The sequence below is a fragment of the Engystomops pustulosus genome, chromosome 5, assembly GCF_040894005.1.
Source record: "Engystomops pustulosus chromosome 5, aEngPut4.maternal, whole genome shotgun sequence".
Taxonomy (NCBI): domain Eukaryota; kingdom Metazoa; phylum Chordata; class Amphibia; order Anura; family Leptodactylidae; genus Engystomops; species Engystomops pustulosus.
In genome coordinates, this window is record NC_092415.1 from 91,790,485 (window position 1) to 91,814,149 (window position 23,665).

The 23,665-nt window shown below is 40.6% G+C and overlaps 1 protein-coding gene across 2 annotated transcripts in view; it reads right to left on the bottom strand.

Moving 5' to 3' along the window:
* LOC140133078 (leukocyte elastase inhibitor-like) overlaps positions 1 to 23,316 on the bottom strand; it is a 42,050-nt gene extending 18,734 nt beyond the window's left edge. The window contains exons 1-6 of one of the 2 annotated variants that reach the window (XM_072152682.1): positions 23,188 to 23,316; positions 19,715 to 19,879; positions 11,378 to 11,515; positions 7,128 to 7,245; positions 4,558 to 4,700; positions 3,076 to 3,234 (exon numbers count right to left, since the gene is read on the bottom strand). In XM_072152682.1, coding sequence (XP_072008783.1) covers positions 3,076 to 3,234; positions 4,558 to 4,700; positions 7,128 to 7,245; positions 11,378 to 11,515; positions 19,715 to 19,879 — 723 coding nt within the window. In that variant the 5' untranslated portion in view covers positions 23,188 to 23,316. The remainder of the gene's footprint in view (positions 1 to 3,075; positions 3,235 to 4,557; positions 4,701 to 7,127; positions 7,246 to 11,377; positions 11,516 to 19,714; positions 19,880 to 23,187) is intronic. The other variant, XM_072152683.1, reaches the window with a different exon arrangement.
* Between the last annotated feature and the right edge of the window lie 349 nt (positions 23,317 to 23,665).

Genomic DNA, 23,665 nt, shown 5'->3' on the forward strand with positions numbered 1-23,665 from the left:
TTGGCAAGTACATGCACTGCAGAAACTACAGCCACCAGCAGATCAACCAGAAATCAAATATATAGAACGCTACTGTAGGCTTCAAGAAGCTGTTTGTATTCTCCTATGGCTATTTTCTAGCCAAGTATCAAAGGAAGCACACTACTATGCCAGATGAGATGACACTGAGTTATTGCCTAATAGAAATCCAACCCCTACTGAATTTTCCCACTTCGGCCTTTGCTATGGATATGTGCGCCACTAAGCGCAGAACACAGCGGTCGCAAGTCTCACTACAAATTGCTCAGAATTGGCAAGTACATGCACTGCAGAAACTACAGCCACCAGCAGATCAACCAGAAATCAAATATATAGAACGCTACTGTAGGCTTCAAGAAGCTGTTTGTATTCTCCTATGGCTATTTTCTAGCCAAGTATCAAAGGAAGCACACTACTATGCCAGATGAGATGACACTGAGTTATTGCCTAATAGAAATCCAACCCCTACTGAATTTTCCCACTTCGGTCTTTGCTATGGATATGTGTGCCACTAAGAGCTAAACACAACGGTAGCAAGTCCCCCTGCTAATTCCTCACAAAATGGTAAAAGATGCAAATTAAAATAAAAAAAGTAGAACGTTATTGTAGCCCTAAGAAGGGCTGTTGGGTTCTTTGAGAATCACTCCTGCCTAACAGTAAGCTAATAGAACACCCTAACGCTTTCCCTGAGCAGCAGCAGCTCTCTCCCTAGCGGCATCCAGAGACAGAATGATCCGAGCAGCGCGGCCAGCGGCTAGTCTATCCCAGGGTCACCTGATCTGGCCAGCCAACCACTGCTATCGACGTGTAAGGGTACCACGTCATGCTGGGTGGAGTGCAGAGTCTCCTGGCTTGTGATTGGCTCTGTTTCTGGCCGCCAAAAAGCAAAACGGCGGGAGCTGCCATTTTCTCGAGCGGGCGAAGTATTCGTCCGAGTAACGAGCAGTTTCGAGTACCCTAATGCTCGACCGAGCATCAAGCTCGGACGAGCATGTTCGCTCATCTCTAGTGTGTATATATCAGTGTATAAATGTGTGTAATTGTATAAACTGCGGACTGCATGTCTGGTATGGGCTGAGGTGTATGTTAAATGGGACTGCATATCTGGTAGGGGTGAAGGTAGATACGATGTGTTACTGGGGGTGAGGCGGCTGTCTATAGATGTGTTACTGGGAGTGAGGCGGCTGTACGTAGCTGTGTTACTGGGAGCGAGGCAGCTGTACGTAGCTGTGTTACTGGGAGCGAGGCGGCTGTATGTGGCTGTGTTACTGGGGATGAGGTGGCTGTATGTAGCTGTGTTACTAGGAGCGAGGTGGCTGTATGTAGCTGTGTTACTGGGGGTGAGGCGGCTGTATGTAGCTGTGTTACTGGGGATGAGATGGCTGTATGTAGCTGTGTTACTGGGGATGAGATGGCTGTATGTAGCTGTGTTACTGGGGGTGAGGCGGCTATATGTAGCTGTGTTACTGGGGACGAGGCGGCTGTATGTAGCTGTGTTACTGGGGACGAGGCGGCTGTATGTAGCTGTGTTACTGGGGACGAGGCGGCTGTATGTAGCTGTGTTACTGGGGACGAGGCGGCTGTATGTATCTGTGTTACTGGGGACGAGGCGGCTGTATGTATCTGTGTTACTGGGGACGAGGCGGCTGTATGTAGCTGTGTTACTGGGAGCGATGCGGCTGTATGTAGCTGTGTTTCTGGGAGCGAGGCGGCTGTATGTAGCTGTGTTACTGGGAGCGAGGCGGCTGTATGTAGCTGTGTTACTGGGAGCGAGGCGGCTGTATGTAGCTGTGTTACTGGGAGCGAGGCGGCTGTATGTAGCTGTGTTACTGGGAGCGAGGCGGCTGTATGTAGCTGTGTTACTGGGAGCGAGGCGGCTGTATGTAGCTGTGTTACTGGGGGCGAGGCGGCTGTATGTAGCGGTGTTACTGCGGGGATAGTGAATAGTGAGCAGGAGGACGTGTATGCACGCTGCACTCAGTGGGGGCCTCCACCAGATTTTGCGCCCAGGGGCCCCCACCAACCTTAATCCGGCCCTGGTTGGATCAATCAGACAACCTAGGGTTAAAGTACCCTAGGGAGTCTGAAAAATAGTAAAAAATTAAAAAAAAAAAAAATTAAAAATTAAAAATTATATTAAAAAAAAATAAAAATTCAAATCGCCCCCCTTTCCCTAGAAATGATATAAATATAAATAAACAGTAAAAATCATAAACACATTAGGTATTGCCGGGTCCAAAAATGCCCCATCTATCAAAATATAATAACGGTATAATAATGCGTTTAACCCCGTAACAGAAAAACGCACCCAAAGTCACAAATGGCAAAAAAATTCTATAAAAAGTGATCAAGGGGTCGTACAATCCTAAAAATAATATAATTGAAAATGTCATCAAAAGTCGCAAGAAATGACACCACCCACAGCTCCATACACCAAAGTATGAAAAGTTATTAGCGCATGAAGACGGCAAAATGAAGAATTTTTTTTTGTACAGGAGGTTTTAATTTTTGTAAATGTATGAAAACATTATAAAACCTATACAAATTTGGTATCCCTGTGATCGTAATGACCCAAAGAATAAAGTAGACCTGTCTTTTAGGGCGCACAGGGAAAGACGTGAAATCCAAGCCCACAAGAATACGGCGCAAATGCGTTTTTTCACCATTTTTGCTGCATTCAGAATTTTTTCCCACTTCTAGTATATGGCATAGAAAAATAAATAACATCACTATGAAGTGCAATTTGTTACGCAGAAAACAAGCCATCACACAGCTCTCTACATGGAAAAATCAAAAAGTTATAGATTGAACTATAGATTGAACTATAACACAAAAACGAAAAAGGGCCTGGTCCTTAAGGGGTTAAAAAGAATGTGCAAAGTCCATCATAAAACTGACGCAAAGCCCTTAGTAAATGTGCTCCAATGTTGACAACAATGCAATCAGTCAAATCTCCCCTTCTCTCTTGCTGTGATGCACCCAGAGAGGGATTTTGGCCAGTTGCTGCCATGTTTTGTGAAAAAAAAAATTAAGAATTTTGACTATTTTGTTACTTACTTGTTTCATCACAGAATTATCATCAGGAAGAAGTATAACCATGGTGAAATCTTGTGACACCCCATATGGAAGCACCAATACTTTTATGCCAGGGTTCTCAATATATTTCACATTGAAGTAACTTGTGATTTGCATCATATTTACCATTACTTGATCATTCTGGAAAATATTTATGGACAAGGAAACAACCTGATTATTTTTTTCCATAACAAACAGCTTTAACAACTAATTTCAATTTACCCCAATCTTTATTTCATTACTTATCAAGTTTTCTGTGATACAAATTTTTTATTTTATTCTTGTGTGCTTGGACATTCCCACCATTCCCAAGCAATGAATATCTTTATTTTTGGCTCTCTACTGGACCCAAGCTGTCTGTTCCACCTAAGTGACAGTAGAGGGTATAATAAGCAGAGTGTTGTAATTAATATAATTAATAATTAATACTATATAGCACACACAGAATCCGCAGCGTTCCACAGAGCTCGCCAAATCAGTTCCTGTCCCCAATGGTGCTCACACACAAACTCTTTGCAGATGTTGACCCTGGGACATGAACCCAGATCCCCAGCACTGCAAGGCTGTAATGCTAACACCGTGCTGCCCGATTTCAGTTCATGACATGCAAACTAATCTATGCTGTCCTGGGAACGAGCAAACAGCCTTGCCTCATAAAAAAATAGTGACATCAATAGCTCAGGATGGATTATAATATATACAGTAATGAATTCAAATGTGTATTCTTAACACATATTTTGTAGCATGTAAGAAAAAAATTCAATTGCATTGGTGTCCTAAAATCACAGATATAATTGATTACTTTGGCATCCATTATAAGAAGGAAATCAATGTTCCTTCAGCTATTGAGTTAAAAATACTATAACATATTGGGGCAAATTTACTTACCTGGTCCTGTCGCGATCCCCAATTCGGATGGTCCAGCGCGATTCACGTAGATTGTGCACCCGAGTTCCTGCATCCGTCGCTTCCCCGCAGTGGTCTGCCGAAGTTCACCTTCTTCTTCCCGGTGCTTGTATGTTCGTGTCTTGCAACACAATTCGAAATGTTAAATCCCGCGCGTAGTCCGAATCCGTCAGGTTGTCCGACGGCCCACCCCCCGCCTGCGCCAAAAACCCCAGTTAAATGTGGCGCAAAACAGAAATCGTCGGGAAACCCGAGAAAAATGCGCTCCACGGGCCCTTAGTAAATGAGCCCCATTGTATCAGCACTGCATAGTTCTATATATTGTTTTATGGAGCTATGATACTCCAAACAGGTGTTGGGAATCATTTTCTTTTATTTCAGATATAAATCTCCTAAAGTCTTGTATAAATAAAAAAAAATAGTGTGAGCGGTTATTTCAGAATACAGTATATCCTTACATAACCTTTATGGACACGTAGCCTTCATGTCCAGATGTACTTCGATATTTAGTTTTCAACCATTGCTTTACAAAGACTGGATGCAGCAAATAGTACATACCGACATTCTTGTGAAGGGAGCCTTAGATGTCTTCTTTTGATTGAATGGTTTAGTCCAGTTGGCAGAAAAATACAGTGTGTTTGCAAGTACTAATACAGTGTTTTCAGAAATTGATTGATCGGGTAACAATTCTTGAATTTTTGCTGTAAAGAAATAGATTTGATAGTAATACTTTAGCACCTTTTGAACATTCTGAAATCAAGTAGCCTTCCATTTATTCCTTGATTAAAAGATTTACCTACTAAAGACACTTATAAAGTATAAAGTTAAGATTATTATTGAAAGGAAAGGGAGTTGTTACGGCTAGGCACACCCTCCAATAAGTTATTATTATTAAAGTCTGCTCTTGGCCTCCCTTCCTTCAAAGGAGCCAATTCAATTGACATGGAGAAGGGGGTCCTAGAACTGACCTGCTTCAGAACAGTACAATAATTTCCCTGCAGCTGTCACTAGGAAAAGCTCATTGCACATGTTTTTTTTCCATCAGTTCCTATTGAGTTCTATAGCAAATCAATACAATCTGTTTGTGTATTGATTACAAACTGTGTGTAAAACTTAAGTTTTCATGGTATAAATGTTTAAAACTATGCAAAGAATACAGTAAGTCCCCGGGTTACGTACAAGATAGGGTCCGGAGGTTTGTTCTTAAGTTGAATTTGTATGTAAGTCGAAACTGTATGTTTTATAATTGTAGTTCCAGACAAAAAAATTTTTGGCCCCAGTGACAATTGTAGTTTACACATTTTTTGCTGTAATGGGACCATGGATTATCAATAAAGCTTCATTACAGACACCTTACAGCTGATTATAGCAATCTGGGACTATAGTAATATCCAGAGAGCTTCACCAGAGGTCACAGGGGTCTGTCTGTAACTATGGGTTGTCTGTAAGTCGTGTGTCCTTAAGTAAGGGACCGCCTGTACTGTGCTCTGATTTATAACCAGCCTAGGTTGTGCCTACAAAGGTAAACCAGCAACAATCATTTAAAAAGTAATAATCAGGACAAATACTCTTACCTTCAATTTCCCTCAACCTCATATTGTATATTGCAGTCAAATACACTGCACTACACAGTGCTCAATAGAGTGACAAACACAAAGTGGCCACTGCTACATTCTTATGGTAAGATTGGACTTTATGATTGTTACTCCATTGAGCACTCTGTATTGCAGTGTATTTGACAAGGTCCGCTACAAGTGCGTTTCTTTTCTTTAGATTGGTGGATGCCAGTGATTTGCCGTTGTTAAGCACGTTTCCCATGTTAGTATGGTGTCAGTGGGGGTTGCTCCTTTTATATTAGCACTTGTTGCACATTTGATATTTCAGATGGGGTGTTCAGTCTGATAGACGTATTTGTTATTTTGTTTTTTTTTGCAGGTCACATGCTATTTTCCCCAATAAGCCTTTGTGGAGGCAAAACATCTCATGTAGGGACCTAAAGCGACTTTTTGTATCACAGGGAGCTTACATAACACTGGGTGGCAGCTGTTTAGGGCTGTGGCCCTGAGTTGATGCTAATAGGGTCACTGTAGTCCATTGCATATAGGGTTCATTAGGGACAGTAACTCAAGTCCCTCCACGACCCTATGACTAATATGCCCTATTTCCCTCTAACTGGCATAATTTTTCATCACATACCTTTTTGACTAAAATCTGGGTGATAAAATTTTTTCAGACGGGGGAAACCAGATATTACTCATGAATGGACACATAAGGAATACAGTGCCACACAATCCTGCCAGACAAGACCTTTTATTAGTTAAATTAGTCAATACAGAATTTTTCTTAAGGGCAATTTGAGGATACAATATTTGTCCTGATTCTTTGTTCTTGGTTTACCTTTGTAGGTATAACTTGTGCTTATCATAAATCAGAGTACAGCATTCTTTGCATCATTTTAAACATGCATACCATTAAAAGTAACGTTTTAAATAGTCGACGCACCAGTTGCGTTGTATAGCAGCTGTATACAGTAATATGCAGTGAGCTCCCCCTAGTGATAGATGCAAACAGCCAATTTTTTTATCATGTACAAATGGAAGGGAGCAGGCAATTAAATGTCTGATCCTAAAATTCCTTCAACTGAAAAAATGGGTAACTGCACCCTCCTCGTAGCTGTCCTGCAAGGCTGAAATGTTAATGAAACACTTGTCCTGCACTCTATACAATGCTAAGGGACTTTAGGCCTAGCATTTTGCACTTCATAGCAGATAAGGGGGGATTGTGGTAGCCCATTATGCAGATGCCCTGCTCAGATGCAAATGACACTAATTCCTTATACTGTGAATTGGAGATAAATGCTTAGTATTGTAAAACTCCTAGTTTTCTAGATATATACTGTATCTCAGAAAATCAAAACTCTTTCATAGCAAAACCATTTATGTACCTAAACTTGAAAGTCCCATTTAAAATATGTAATTGGAATCTATAGAATTGAAAATAAACCGGTTTGTACTTAATATTTTTATTTTTATGTTACAGAAGGTACAATGTCAAGGATTTGAGTTAATCATCCTTGCAGAATAAATAAATATTAGCTATCTCAATGGTATGAGTTAAATGTTACACACCTCGAGTCTGTTGAGTAATCCACTCATTAATATATTTCCTTGATGTTTCTGGGTCATTCAAAAAATCCAGTTGTTCCAAACTAGCATCATATAAATTCCTGGTGTCATTTAAAAATGTCTGACAAAAGAGATGATGAGAGTAAGAAGTAGTGTACATAACAACGTCCAGCAAAAATAAACAGACAACCTGGTAAAAAGTTGATAATATTGTAATGTGAGCTGGAGACTTTCATAGACTGAGATTCAAGACAGGGTTGGACTGGCAAATCAGAGTACTAGAGGATCCTCAGGTGGGTCTGTGTTTTGGAATTAAAATCAACCACACTAACCTAACAAGAGGGCTTTGCATATATAATTTTGTAATAGAGACCAACAGTTCCCAAAGAGAAAAGTGACTGTATAGGGGTGCAGTGCAGTGTATAGGACTTTATTAGTTTGTGCTTTTTAAAAGCACCTGCATCAAATGCAGCTGTGATCTAAGTGTAAGCAATTTCATACAGCATTATTATGTCAATATTTTACATCAATATTTAAAAGCTAAAACCCGGAGTGAACCTAACAGAGAATAAAAAGTATGTGAATATTACTATATATTCTGCAGGTTGGGTTCCTTTTTCATATTGGCTCACCAGAAACAGGCCTAAATGAGGCCTAAAAAGTTGCAAACAACTGTTCTTAACCTTGCAAAAGCAGGTATTGATTTGCAACTTTTTTCAAAACATCTGGCACCATGTGAAAACTCAGAGAAGAGTGCAAAAAACTAGATAATGGCAAATTTTGAAGGTCTTAGGTCTAATAAAAGGCTCAAAATTGCCACAAAAAGTTGCAAAAAAAGAGTTGGAGGACGTCAAAGGATAAATTATTAGAATGTGAGAGGGGAAAAAGCTGGAGCCAATAGATTTACTTTTACATATATAGTATCACTGCAGAGTGAAAAAAATATGAGAATTGTTGATGAAACCCACAATGGGTACCATTCAATAATAATAAATTGATGACATTTTAGAGAGAAGACATCTGTTGGACTTAAAATAGATACTTACAAAACATACCAGCATAAATACAAATGCCTCTAAAACCATCCAAAAGCAGATTGAAAAGTGGTTTTCTCAAAAGGTGGTCTTTTAGTCAAGTTTTACTGCATTGTGTTTGTAGTTAAAGTGCATTCATATGAAGCCAGATGAGGCTTCTGAAATCCCCAGTAATGAATTGCAGCTTTTCAAACAATCCTTTTCAATGGGTTAAGAGAAGGAACCCCATTTTATTACTCTCATATGTCCAACTACACCATATATGGAAAGATTTTCTCTATTGAACATCCTATCTCACAATAGTTATGCTAATTGGTCTTGGGATATGTTGAACCTGTTCTGTTTTTATGTTTCTGTTTTTCACTTTCTACATTTCAAAAGCCATTAGTATTATAGTTTTTAATGTACGGAAATCTTCTTATGTCAGTTACTGTCGTGTTCTTCCGCGCGCCCCTGCTCCCTCTGCAGCGCTGGACTTACCCATCCTGGCGTAGGCTTCTCCTCGGACTGCCGTGCCCGTACGTGATAGGCCAGTGCACCGCTGATTGGTGCGCTGTCTGAACACCTCCACTTTATAATTCCAGCCCCTTCCTGTATCCCCTGCCGGATCTTTGTGCCTCTGAGCCTTAGAAAAAGCTCCCCAGCAATATTCCTGCGTTCCTGTGTGTTCCCGTGTATCCTGCGTTCCCGGTCCCGTGTGTTTCTGCTCCTGAGTTCCCGTTGTTCACTCTGCCTGGACCTCCCGCTGACCCAGGATTGGACTTGTCATTTTGCATAGGCTGACAGCTGCACTGTTAGATCGTGCACAATGCACGATCCTAGCAGGCAGCTACTGTAGGGAGCCCTGAGGTCCTTATCGGAACTCTGGGTTGCCATGGTAACGGTCGGCACCTCCGTCCCCTGCATCTTCGCACCGATGCACCATAGACACCGCGGTCACTATGACCGCGGCGTCTATAGGGTTAAACAGTCGGGATCGCGATAGTCGGGATCCCGGCTGTTACTGCCGGGATCCTGCGGCGATTGGCCGGGCTCAGCTTCTGGGCTGGGCGATCGCCATGACGTGATTCTTCGTCAAGGTGCAGGAACGACCCACATCCTATGACGTAGAATCACGTCAAGGTGCGGAAAGGGGTTAAAAATGTTTGATTGTCATAAAAACCAGGATTAATAATAAAGTTTCATTACAGACACATTTAATAACTGTTATAGCTGTTTATTGTAGCCTGAGACTACAGTACAGTAAATTACCAACATCCAGAGGTCCGCTTGTAACTAGGGGTCGTCTGTAAGTCTGGTGTTCTTAAGTAGGGGACCACCTGTATATTATTTATACCTTAACTATTGTTTTTTTTTTGTGTGCATTATTTGGCGTGGCCTAATGGGCAAATTATGAATGCAGACCTGAGGGCTTTCAGTTACAATAAATCACCTTCTATAAATCAATTTGGTATGATATTCAATATTCTCTTATGCAGTTATTTATATGCAACACCCCTAATTATCTTAGCCAGCCCCCCCCAGTATATAACTACAGTCCCCCAGTCTATTATATATTCAGCTTCCACTATATATCTGCAGCCCCCCTGTCATGGGTGACCCCGCGATCCATGTTGTGGATCGCAGGTGCACCCGTGCTCACCTGCCGCTGCCCCGCTCCTCCATACTTGCATGTCCCAGCTCCTGAAGGCTCTAGTCCCTGGCTCCGGTCCCGCTCCCGCTTGCAGACGAGGCCGCACACGCCCCCGCGACTCTTCAGAATTTAAAGGGCCAGCGTCCTCCTTATTGGCGCTGGCATTCCCGGCTTGGCTATATAGCCTGGCGACTCCCAGAATCCCCTGCCGGATCTTCATGTCCTGTTACTGAAGAGAAAGCCCTCCGTGTTCCCGAGCATTTCCAGACACCTCCGTGGATTCTGTGACTCCCGTGTTCCGTGGTGTTCCCGTGTTCCGTGGTGTTCCTGTGTTCCGTTCTGTTCCCGTGTTCCTGTGTCCTGTGGCGGTCCAGTAATCCAGTAGCCATCCGAGGTCCTGCCTGCCATCCGAGGTCCTGCCTGCCATCCGAAGTCCTGCCTGCCATTTGTGGTCCTGCCTTCCCATGCTCCCCGTGTCCCTACCTTGGCCACCGCCGCAGGCCTGGTCGCACCCGTGGAGCGACCTGGTGACTCCTCGCCACAGCAAGACCATCCCGCTTTGCGGCGGGCTCTGGCAAAGACCAGGAGTTCACTTAGACTTGGTTGTTATCTCCCGCGGTGGTCCAGGGAGTCCACTGACTATTCCCCTGAGATTGTGACACCCCCCAGTATATGCAATATCCAGCCCCCAGTATATACTATATCCAGCCCTCAGTACAAATCTCCAGTGCCCCCAGTATATACTATATCCCCCACCAAGTATATACTATATCCAGGTCTCCCAGTATATTTCTCCAGCACCCCAGTTTAAAGCTCCAGCCCTCCAAATATATAGCATCTCCTCTAGCCAACCAGTTTAAAGCTCCAGACCCCTTGTATATAGCTCAAGACCCTCCAGTATATAGCTCCAGTCCCCCAGTATATAGCTCCAGACCCCCAGTATATAGCTCCAGTCCCCTAGTATATAGCATCTATAGCCCCCAGGCTTATTTATTCAGTAGGGTTTTATTGCGGCAATAATAAAACTATACTTATCTTCCCCCGTTCCCATGGTGTGCGGCACAGACTCCTCCTCTTCCATTGCGCCAAAGGTGCCCACATCCATAAAAGTTCTGGCAGCAAGGTACAGGTATCAGGTGAGTGGGGACGGATGTGTGTAAAATGATTGCAGCAGTGGCGGCCCCACTGACATTTTCCAGATCCAATGGACATCTTCATATGGGCGCCCATATGAAGATATAGCATTGCTCATGGCTGTGCTAGGTCAAAAGGATGCTTCTACTGAAGACAGAACAAAACATCTGACAACTTATGACCTTGTGAAATTTCAGTTTTTCTTGTTTAATAAATTAGAAATTATATCAACATTTCAGTTTTTTTCCCAGTCCCAGAAAAGTGTTAATTCTAGCTGACTCTATTTTACTGTAACATGACACATGTATAATTAAATTTATGCAACAATATGACTATTGTTATGATATTGATTAATCTATTAGAGCAACAGTTATTCATTCAGGTGCCCATATGTAGACAACATAGAAATATAAATATAGATATGATTATGAAATATTAATAGACATTCTTACTGGTAGGAATCGAAAAGTCTTCTCCCCAAATAACTTGTTGACATTCATCAGTACATAATCGCCTTCAATTGTTACTAGGTCATTCAAAAGATTTTTGCAACTTGAATGGACTTCCTTGACATCACTAAAATGAAGTGCCTGAAATAATAACATACCTGATTAGGAACTGTAATAATTACACCTACAACAGGGGTTGAATAAGGTAACTAGAATACCTCTACTTTTCAAGTTTATCTGCTTTGCGTTATCAGCCATAACTGATAAGATATTTTATCTTATAACACTGTTGAATAACTTTCTTGTGCTGTTATAAACATTTATTAGTTGTTTTAGGGGTGTTATATTCCACATCTGGCCATTATACAAATGTGAATAATTGTTTTGATGCATAACTGGGAAAAATTAGGCATTACTGATGGGAAGAGATGAACTTGACAAATCTAAAAACATAATTTTTACCCTTACACATCCATACATGGATCTGGATTTCACTATACTGGGAGTTATCTCACAGTTTGACAGCTGAACTGAGATGGACAGTGGACACCTGAGCAGGTTGTACTGGTGTCAGTGATTAAGAGTTCTCCTTACAAACACTTTGTCAATTAACCCCTTAAGGACACAGCTCAATTTCACCCATAGGACACAGCACAATTTTTCTAATCTGCCATATGTCAGATATTACTTTGGAACGCCTTATCTTACCAAGCTTATTTTCAGACAGTTTTTTTCATGACATGTTGTATTTTACAATAATGCTATATTCTAGTTTTTTGCACTTATTTATCAAAAACATTTAAATGTGGTGCCATTTTTGAAATATTTGCAATTTTCTTATTTCTAAATGTTAAGCTTATCATTCAGTTAGTCTAACCGCTCAAACAGGACCATAACTAGGAGAAGCTGGGCCCCATAGCAGAATTCTACATGGGGCCCCCCTTCCCCTTCAAAAAATATACATATTTGTAAAATCAACACATTTATACACTTACACAAACATTAATGCACTCTTACACACACACATATAAACTCATACTCACATATTCATGTACATATATCTACCAAAAAATGAGACAGCACTCCAATTTTCAAAAGTGAAAATAGGAAGGGTTTAATCCAAAACCAGCAACGTTTCGTGACACCGAAACGTCACTGGTTTTGGATTAAACCTTTCCTATCTTCACCTTTGAAAACTGGGGTGCTGCCTCATTTTTTGGTAGATATATGCATGTGAGTTCCCAACCAGGACTCTTGAGTCTTTGCAACCCCCTTGTTTTTTGACATTGTGCTGCTGTGGACTTTCTTTTCTGATATATATATATTTACACACACACACACAAACTCATATATACAAACTCATAGGGGCTTATTTATCAAGGGTTCTGGCGTAAAAAGCCCTGAAATAATTGCAAATGATAGCATATTTCAAGCACTTGCAATTATTTTCCCCTTTCCCCCACCTCCACAGCATTGGTGCGCTAAGAGGGGCACAGCTGCAGGGGGGTGGTCTGGAGCAAGGCGTTCCCGTCCCTGTGGCGGGGCAGGGCGATGACAAGTGAAGCATGGGAGATATAAAGAGCACCAGCACACAGAGGATTGTGTGTGTGTGTGTGTGTTTAGGCCAGGTCCTAAATAAAACACCGCACCTCTAGCTGCACCAGAGGGGTGGCAAGGCTATCATATGCTTGAGCATGATAAATGACCCCCATAAACACACACGTGCACACAAATACACACATACCGTATATACATATCATATACACACATTTTGTATAGTATGTATACATTATAAACATATAGTATATACACAGAATAATCTTACACATAGAGTATATACACACCATAAATACACATACATACAGTATAAATACACCATATAAACTCATACTCCATATACATACATATATCATATACATACGGATTATAGACATCATATATACAATAATTTGTATAAACACACATACAGAACATACGCATACACCAGATACACATGGAGATACTACAGATACACAGACACACACAAATGCATAGACATCTGCACTGCTGGGTCCGAGTAAGCTAAGTAAGGCAGCTCTGGGCTCCTTCATTTGACCCCAGGGCTGCTGTGGAGACGATCGTCAACCCCATGCTCTGCACCCGGGCTTTGGGGTCGATCGCAGGGAGGAGAGGTGAGTGAGTCCTGACTATCGTGATCCCGGGTGCTGGGCACATACAGCTGGCCTCCTGGGCGGATCACACAGGCTCTTTTTCTGAGTCTATGCAATCCCTATTCTTGCCGAAATACAAGCTTGCAATGATGCTACTCAACATCATGGTGGCTTAAAGGGTTAAGATGACATTACAGACATGTGGGAACTGTGCTCCACTAGGGGATTCTGGGAAATATACAAAATATACAAATAACTTTTCCACACCTCCTTTGCCACCTTGAAGGCCACCTGACACAGAGCATAATTTCAAGTGTTAACGTTATTTGAGATAATTTTTAACATTGTGAGTTGGGGGATGTGGTGAACATTTTTCTAATACACTTCATTAACATATTCTGCAGTTTTTTCTTATTAAATCAAGCAACTCCCTCCCCTTCCAGATTCCTATTCCAGCATGTACATATCCTGTGTGGAGGCTATATTGTATGGTTGGTAACAGCACAATCTACTGGTGGTTTAGCCACTTCCACTACTTGTTTTGTACCTCAAGTTCATTATAAGCAGCATAGTTGGTGAGGACCATTATCCATGTATATGCTGACCTACATTGTATGCCTTTACCATGATTGAAATATTACCTCATGTTGTGAATGACAGATTTTGTATCCCATGTACAATATAATTTGATATATTCTGAAATGATATATTCAGAAATGAATGGGAGTGTAATACAATGCAACAGACATTGCAGTAGAGCATAAGAGCACTGCTGGTCAAGTTTGGGTTAAATGAAGTTCAGAACGGGGGGGAATTAAAGTCACTTACAGGGGGTAGGCTAGTAATGTGTATTTTATAAATAGTCCCCATGGTGGCAGTCTGTAAGCTGGAGCAGTTAGAGCAGGAGGCAATTTTCCCGCCCGCCCTTTAGATAGTCAAGGCTTAATTTTACTTGTCGGCGGGAGTGTGCGGGGGAGGGGGGTTATCTGGGGTAAAAGAGATCAGGAAGGGGTGATTTGGCAGCATGGGGCTGTCCAGTCACCTCTTTTAAGTGGAAAATGGAAAAGCCTTGTGGGCAAGGAGCCCAGGGTGGATTAGCATCTCAAATGGGTGCCCCCGGTTTGGCGCAAGTATGGCTACAGAGCAAAGCGAGACTAAGAATTTTGAGATTGGCAGGTCAATTGCAAGATTAGGAGTTTGCCTTCGAGAATCTCTTCAGGGAATTATTGTAATTGCTTCACAATTGTATTTTATATGTATTGTATTGCAATTTAATATTGCTTGAGGAAATGTGTTATGTGAGTTAACTATTGTTTGTTAATAAATACAGGCCGCTGTGGCCTTTCTCCCAATCCTTGTGCAGTCTTATTGTTTGGGGAAGAATTTCTTTATTGAGTGTTCAAAGACCAAACAAGTGAGGACGCCAAGGTCTAATAGGTAATAGGCTGTTTCACGCTGATAACGCTTTGTCAAACCTTATTCTTCTTTGGTGAAGAAGAAGGTAAGGGGGTGGGTGTAAAGCACAGCGGTAGGTTCTATGTCTGTAAGTCATGTTATTTATCCTATAGTTTCAACTTTTCCTGTCCACCATCAATAAAGAGAAAATTTACAGTTTTCCACAGTCTTTTCTTAAGAGGACAGGGAGGTTTAACACCTGTGCACGGTAAAAAAGGATTGGTCCTACCACAGCCTCGTAGAGCCACTTGGTCAGGAGTCTGTTATTTGCTGTCTTTCACCCCCACCCCCACCCCGGATGTATGTGTATAGTCAGGTGACTATACTGAAGGGGGGACAAGTCACGTGACCGGAAGTAGAAATGTTGCAACACCATGTGATCTCAATGGGAAATCTGGAGGTGGAGCCTAAGGGGTTTAAATATCAGTGTGGTGAGCAGTAAATCACCCCGATGTCTAGCTAAACTAGATGAAGCCCGATATTAATTTGTTCCCCCATGTTTGATAGATCAGGGGAACTACAATGCTGGTCACCAGCCATTAGTGTGGACCACTAATATCTTAGCCCTCTGTGAAGCTGAAGGGCTGAGGAAGTTATACCGCTAAATCCCAACATATCGTCAACATATTGACAAAACACATAGGGAGCGTAGGTATATTTGCGACAGATTCTGGCCACCTACAGTGACAGATTCTGGGTACTGTCCTTGTAAGGGCAAGAGTCATTGGGGTTGTAAGGGCACAAATAAGAAGGGACAGAGACAGAGTTCCCTGGCAAACACCCTCTCTCTGAGACTCCTGACCATGTGGCTCTCCGAGGCTGCGGTAAGACCAATCCTTTTTAACCGTGCACAGGTGTATGTGTACACAGACTTTTTAATGCACATTTTTGTTTGTATGTGATGCCTATGCGAAATTTTAATAACCAGAAGTAAAGGTTAATTAACCCCTTTGTTTCTAAGCCATTTTAGGACCTAAGGACCAGGCCTGATTTCCCCAATGTCATTATAGGAGGTTATAACTTTGTAATGCTATAACATATACAGGGTAATTTGGGATTGTTTTTCTTGTTACACATTGTACTTCAAAGTAATAGAAAAATTTTGAATTTTATGAAAAAAAATTTGGCAAAGAATTCTAAAAATTATTCATTTTCAAATTTCAAATTTTTTTTTACTTTTCAGACAAATAGTCAAAGCACCAAAGTAACTTCATAACTAGCATAGGGTTTTATGCATCCTTTCTCATTTTTAGGTTGTTAGGATATACAGAATTGTGGGTGCAATTTTTCTCATTTTTATGAAAATTGCCTAAACCCTTATTTAGGCACCTGCTCAACTTTAAGTGACTTTGAGAGGCCTAAATAGCAGTAAAACCCCATAAAATATGCCATTTTAGAAACTACACCCCTCAATGTGGACGGGTTGTTACAGACATTTTTTATGTTTTATTTGATTATTGCATGGGATTGGATTTCAGGGGATTTTTATTCTTTTTCCAAAATTTTTTTTTTTTACTGTTTTATTTTGTTCCAGTGTGGGACATGAACAAGTGATAATTTGATCACTTGTTCATTGTAATATCCTACAATGCTAATGTATTGCAGCATATTACATAGTCAGCACAATCCTAATAGGCTGCTACTATAGGCAGTCCTGGGTCCTTATCGGACCTCAGGGTTGCCATGACAACGATCAGCACCTTCGTGCCCTGCAAAGAGATTGCTGATGGTCGCGCCAATGCACTATAGACGCCGCTGTCACTATGACCCGGCATCCGTAGGGCTAAACAGACTGGATCGCGATAGTCGCGATCCCGGCTGTTATTGCGGGATCCCGGCTACCGTGTACTGTGTCAAGGTACGAGAACTACCTGCATTCTATGACGTAGAATTAGTTCAGGGTGCGGGAAGGGGTTAATGGAAGCACCCTGCTTCAGATATATTTGACTACCTCAGTATTATTTTCTCAATTTGATAAGCAATTATTTATCTTTTCCTTAGATAGCGAGGTTTAACCACATGTCAGTTTACACACTGGGGCACATTTACTTACCCGCTCCTGTCGCGATCCCCAATCCGGACTGTCCGATGAAGATGAAGTCCGCCGCGATTCACCAAGATCGTGCGCCCGTGATCCTGCATGTATAGCTTCCCCACTCAGGTCCGCCGGAGTTCATCTTCTTCTTCCTGGTGTAAATTCGACACAATTTGAGATGTTAAATCCCGTGCGTTGTCCGAATCCGTTGGATGGTCCGAAGTCCCGCCCCTCGATTTGTGTTGTGTGAAAGCCGTCACGATGCATCAAAATCCCATCGCGTGCGCCAAAAAGCCCAGTTAAATGCGGCGCAAAACGAAAACATTCGGGAAACCTGTCGTAAATTTGTTCCGTGGACCCTTAGTAAATGTGCACCACTGTGTAACACACAACTGTAAGAGAACAGCATAGGCTGATCTCTGTATTTGGTTAAACCGCTCTGAAGAGGAAGGATTAACCTTCACTTTCAGCTTGATAATACTCATAGCATACTGTTAAAATAATGCACATAGTATACTGCAGACCGAAGAGAGCAGAAAGGGTTAACACTCACAGCTGTGTAACAAACAGAAGAGGAGAGAGAGACCTGCAGCCTGTTACTGTACAAACTAAGCTGAATTTCTTAATGAAGTACAGGCGCTCCCCTACTTAAGAACACCCCACTTACATACGACCCCTAGTTACAAACGGACCTCTGGATCTTGGTAATTTACTTTACTTTTGCCTTAGGCTACAATAAATAGCTATAAGTTATTAGAGGTGTCTGTAATTAAGCTTCATTGTTAATCCTGGTTCTTATGACAACCCAACATTTTTAAAATCCAATTGTCAAAGAGACCAAAAATTTTTTTGCTGGGGCTACAATTGTAAAATATACAGTTCTGACTTACATACAAACTCAACTTAAGAACAAACCTACAGAACCTATCTTGTACGTAACCCGGAGACTGCCTGTATATTAGAAAATGTTCAGAACACTCCCCAACACACAATCTCAAAAATCATATGAAATGACGGTTATTTTTTTAAGGTCTTAAGATTTTTAAAGAATCAGACTACATCACAGACAAGAATACCTAAAAATGTTCCTGAATGTTCCTGACAAATACAATGGGTCCACGCCGCTACCATCCCACTTCCACCACGCCCACTTTCAGAAAAAGTTGGGTGTGGGATAGACAACCTTAAAACAATATCTGAAATGCAGCTTTTTACATGCCTTGTCTGACAGAAAACGGGTAGATAAGGACAATGCATAGTAAATACCCCCAATCTATTTATTCCTAGAATCAATGGGGCAGGAGCAATTGTATTCAGACTTTATGTTTAGTCTTTAACACAATCAAGAGGAAAACATGCTAAATCTGTGGATCACAGAGTTTAGATTCAGAATGAAATGTGATCAGACAGAGGGAGAACCTGCTTTCATTTATATGATAATCTTAGAGGAGACAGGCCTAGGTTATACCAGTGGCTCAGTCTGTCCGATTCTGCATCACTATACCCGTTTATATATACATCAGCTGTTGGCATTGATGATCTTAAAGAGACAGGGCAAGTTTCACTGAAATACCTAAAGGTGGACCAAGGTTTGGGAGTAGCAGAGGAAGGCACTGTGACAGGGTCAGAGCAGAGAGAGACAGAAATCTCATCTGCATGCTGTCACATAAAAATCCAAGTGGCTGTCCGACCCTAAGTCAGAAGTTACAGGGTCGTGTCTAGGGGCAACTGAAATTGTGTACAGCAGGACTGATAGAGACAGGTTGGAATTATATCTGTGAAATGCTGCATTTTTGTTAAAAATAGTGAATTAAAGAATGTGTTATTTTGTTATCCTTAGTATATTTAAGAAATATTTAAAGGGGTATTCTCGTCTCGGCATTCACATTCAGTTTCATTAATCTTCCATATATAAACATTTCTTCAATTGGATGTTATTAAAAAAAATGTTTCTGTGTGAAGATAATTTCCCATAAACATAGCCATGTTGTCCCTTGGAAACGAGATGGATTCCTCGGTTACGACCACATCACATTTAGGCAGCAGTGGCCAGACATGTACTATTGAGCCCTGCCTGACCACCTGGCTTCAGTGATCATTACTACAGGACGGCTGTGGGACATGTAGTAATTGTCAGATATTTCATATACAAAAACTTTGTTTATTTGTGCAATCCCTTCCGCAGAGGTGGCCGTATCCGAGGAAGCTATCTAGTTTCTAAGGTACCATATCACTACATCTATGGAAAATTATCTTCACACAGGATAATTTTTTTTAATAACATCTAATTGAAGAAATGTGTATATATGGCAGATTAATCAAACTGAATGTGAATGCCCAGATGAGAATACTCCTTTAAGAAACCTGTCTGCGTGGGAATACCCCTTTAAGCCGCATACATTTCCACATTTTGGTGTAAAACTGCTGTTTGGAAAAAACTAATAATCATTTGAAGAAAAATGAATTACATGTGCTGGTCCTTAGTCTGGAGTTATTGGTACACAATTTCTTCAACATTCCTTCATACACAAGAAAGCAAAATTTATGCAGTGTTTAAACAGACCTTGAATGCAAGACATCCAAATGAAATCAATGGTTCTGTATGTAACACATAAAACGCAATTTTAAACACTGCTGTATGCTTTATTTTTCTGTATTTAAATAATTTAACGGAGACACATGGACAGTTTTATAACTCACCTTTCCCATCTCTGCAGCAGTATTACCTCTTGCTCCGAGATATACCATTGAAAGGGCAGTCATTATGCTCAAAGGAGCAAAAACAACATTTTGTCCCACATCAGTTCCACAGATCTGTCTTAAAACATCTACAGCGAATTGATTGTTTGATGTATATATGTCCATCTGCAAAGAAAGTACAAATGGTTCAAAAATGGATTGTTCTGCAAGTTCGAGGAGATAAGATAAAATAATAAGCCTCTACTCAACCCAACTCAATATGGTCAGGTCTGGTATTTTCAGCGAGACATAGAGATCTGTAGTAAAGCTGCCATATACTGCAATACAGTATATGAAAGAAGAGATCAGGCCTCCTAGGCAGAAGTAGCTGATGGGGCCTAAAAAGTGTAAAACTAAATTTTAAGTTTTAAATTTTAAAGTTTAAAAAAATAAATAAATAAAAACATAAAAATTTAAATTGACCCTTTACATAAAACTTAAATAGGAAAAAACAAACTGGGCCAAATTGCCTAGTCTATCAAAGTATAAAAACAATTATTCCCATCGGTAAACCCAGCCAAAAACATGGGCAATTGTCCTTTTTTTGCCATTTTGAAGCTCATAAAAATTTTGATAAAAAGTGAACAAAAGGTTTCGCCTTATCCAGCTTCATGCACTAAGGTATGAAAATGTTATTTGAAACAGAATATGATGAAATGAAGAATTTCTTTGTACAAAAGATTTTTAAAAAACATATTAAAACCTATATAAATTTGGTACCTCCATTATCATACAACCCAAAGAATGAAGAGGAAGTGTCATTTGAAGCACTGTAAAAGCCATAAATACAGAGCACACAATAAAATGGAGCAAATGTGTTTTCTTCCCAGCTTTCCAGTACAAGGCATAAAATACTGACACTAGAAAGTATGATTTGTTATGCAGAAAACAAGCCCCCATATAGTTATGTACACAGGAGAAGAGGGACAGGTCATTAACCCATTAATGTCCAGGCCCTTTTTCAGTTGTGCCTTTTCATTTTTCACTCCCCACCTTCAAAAATCTCTAACTTTTTTATTTTTCCATGTAAAGAGCTGTGTATGGGGTTGTTTTCTGCATAACCAAATTGCAATTCATAGACAATATTTAATATTCCATGCTGTGTACCGGGAAGCGGGAAAAAAATTGGGAATGCAGTGAAATTGATGAAAAAACACATTTGCAACGTTTTCTTGTGGGCTTGTATTTAACGGCTTTCACTGACCGCCCCAAATGACATGTCTACTTTATTCTTTGGGTCAGTATGATCAGGGAGATGCCATATTTGTATATGTTTTATAATGTTTTCGTACATTTACAAATATTGCAACCTCCTGTCCAAAAAACAAATTCTTAATTTTTCCCTCTTCTGGCGCTAATAATTTTTTCATACTTTGGTGTATGAAACTGTGTGCACAAAGGTTTTTGCATTTTTTAGTGAGCTGTGATAGCGCTATTTACGCTGGGCACACTTTACAGCGTACTGTGTGAATAGCACTGCACTGTACTTTTTGTAGTGGTAGTTAGGTACCCTAGTTACTAAACAACGAAAAATCTAGAGCAGTACAACATAAACCCAATCAAGAGAGGCTGCATATGATTCCTGGTCCACAATGAGGCAGCACTCCAGAAATAAAATGAAAAATTGGTGGTTTATTCCATGGCTAGATGAGCCAAGATAAGGGTTAACAGTCGCGATCGGTGCTAGGTAGATAGGTGTTAGTGACGGGTGTTTGCTCCATTGTGCAGAAAACACCCGGGAAGTATGAAGAGGGCTCAGCCTGTGAGCCCGCTTCATACTCCGCCTCCACTACAGGACGTTCAGGAACGTCTTTTTGTTTTAAGGGGTTAAAGTAGTTGTTCCCTATTTGAAAAACATTGTTGCTGTCTTACAAAATCCATGGCAGATTTGCCTTCAGACTGTAAATTATACTGCTGCCAGATCCAAGAGGTGGTGTTTTTGGAAATAGGCCATATTTTTCAAATGCTGGACAGCGCCTAGAGGAGCATTCAAGGATTTATTCATTGATCTTCCATCAATAGGAGAAATTATCCTTGACGATCAGCTGTATGGTGTCTTGATGGGGTAAAAAGCATTTGTTTCTAAACTTTTTACTCATTACCCACTTAAAGGGGTTTTCCCATGAAAGAAAATTCTCATTATAGATCATTATAACCCCTTACTTGACAATTGTAAAATCTATATATATTTTATAATCCATCTAGTTCTGTGGGGTGACAATGTGGTTAGATTATCAGGGTACAAGGTGTATATACACTTTCATCTGGCTTCTGACATTGTACTGACACATAGAAAGACAGAGATGAAACATATGAGAGATGCATGAGATCCATGAGATTCCTATTACACACTATCAGCTCTGCTACACCTCTGTTCTCACAGATATGTGCCTGCCTCCCCCTTCACCTGGATAACTTGTTGTATGTAGTTTACAGTTCCTCCCTGCTCACAATGATCTGGCAGGAAGTAAATAGGTGTGTCTCTGTGCTCCGTGCTTGGGGCGTGGTTACAGGCACAGAGCAAAAAGACACAGAAACTCAGCAAGCACGGCAAAATCCAAGATGGGGGCCCGACCCCTAGAAGCAACTGAAATTGTGTACACCAGGACTGATAGAATAGACAGATAAAATGCTGCATTTTTGGTTCATAACAGTGAATTAGAGAATGTGTTAATTTGTTATCCTGAATACATACTGTATAAGAAACATGTATTTGTGGGAATATACAGACATATTGCAAATATATATGTATATTAAGCACAGCATGCAGGTCTATTTTTATTGCTCTTTGTCATTTGCTCTTTAGCCCTCATATATACCCCTGCTCTACAGGCACTTTAGTAAATGTCTGTATATCTGTTGGGTATAGACCTGCTTGCTATTTTTTTCTTGGATCTCTCTTGAAATGACCTCCAGCACCGTACATTCCCTGTACTTAGGCAGCATTTAATATCTGAACCAGCCTAAGAAGATGTAATAAACGAGATTAATTTTTCAACAAGCTAACTAGTTTATGATTATATACACCAATCTAATTGACATGATATCTGGGTCCAAACATCAGCCAATGTTTTCCTTTGCTGGACTAAACTTTTTTCTTGCAGCATTTGCCACTGCAAGGATTTATCCCTGGCTACCAGATCTACTCCAAGTCAATAGCCAGTCTGCAGAGCAGATACAATCAGTAACAAATGAAAAAAATTAACTAATAGACCGTAGGATCTCTATTCTGACACTGATTATATTTGTTATTTTTGTTAAAAGGATCTTTCAGTCAATCTGTATAATTGTTTTCCTAACTACATAGTGATCTAAACTCCATTATTCCCATTGCCTCACATTAACAGGGTACTAATATTTATCATAGAAAATCATTAAAATACATGTATCTTCAATCGTAAAAAATAATGCAAGAAGCAGAAGGTGTCGGATACCTTGTTCCCTGAAGTGAGCTGGTTTCTGGTCACGCTGTACTATGGTTGCTCCTCCATTTATAAGCACCTGGCTCCTCCCCTGGCAGTATTCCAAGACCATGCTTGTGCAATCCTATTGTTTGCTAAAAGAGATAGATGAGGCATCAAGAAGAGAAAGTATAAAAAGTTGAATGTGTTGTTTTACAGTCTAGGTGTGGTGTCAGGATGTATCTAGAATGTCAAGTCTACTTAAATCCTACTGTGCCACCCTGATGAAGGAGCTTTTTTCATTTATATGCCCTATAACACGTAATGCAATGGTCTGAGACCCTTCAGGTTCATGCAGAACGTGTTTGGCACATGACTCCGAATCTGGCCTAGATATATCTGATCTGGATAATGTTTTGAAATCTTGTCCACACAATGCAACTGTACATCATTCACTTTTGCTTTCCTGTAACAACATCATTAACCGCTTAAGGACCAAGCCCTTTTTCGT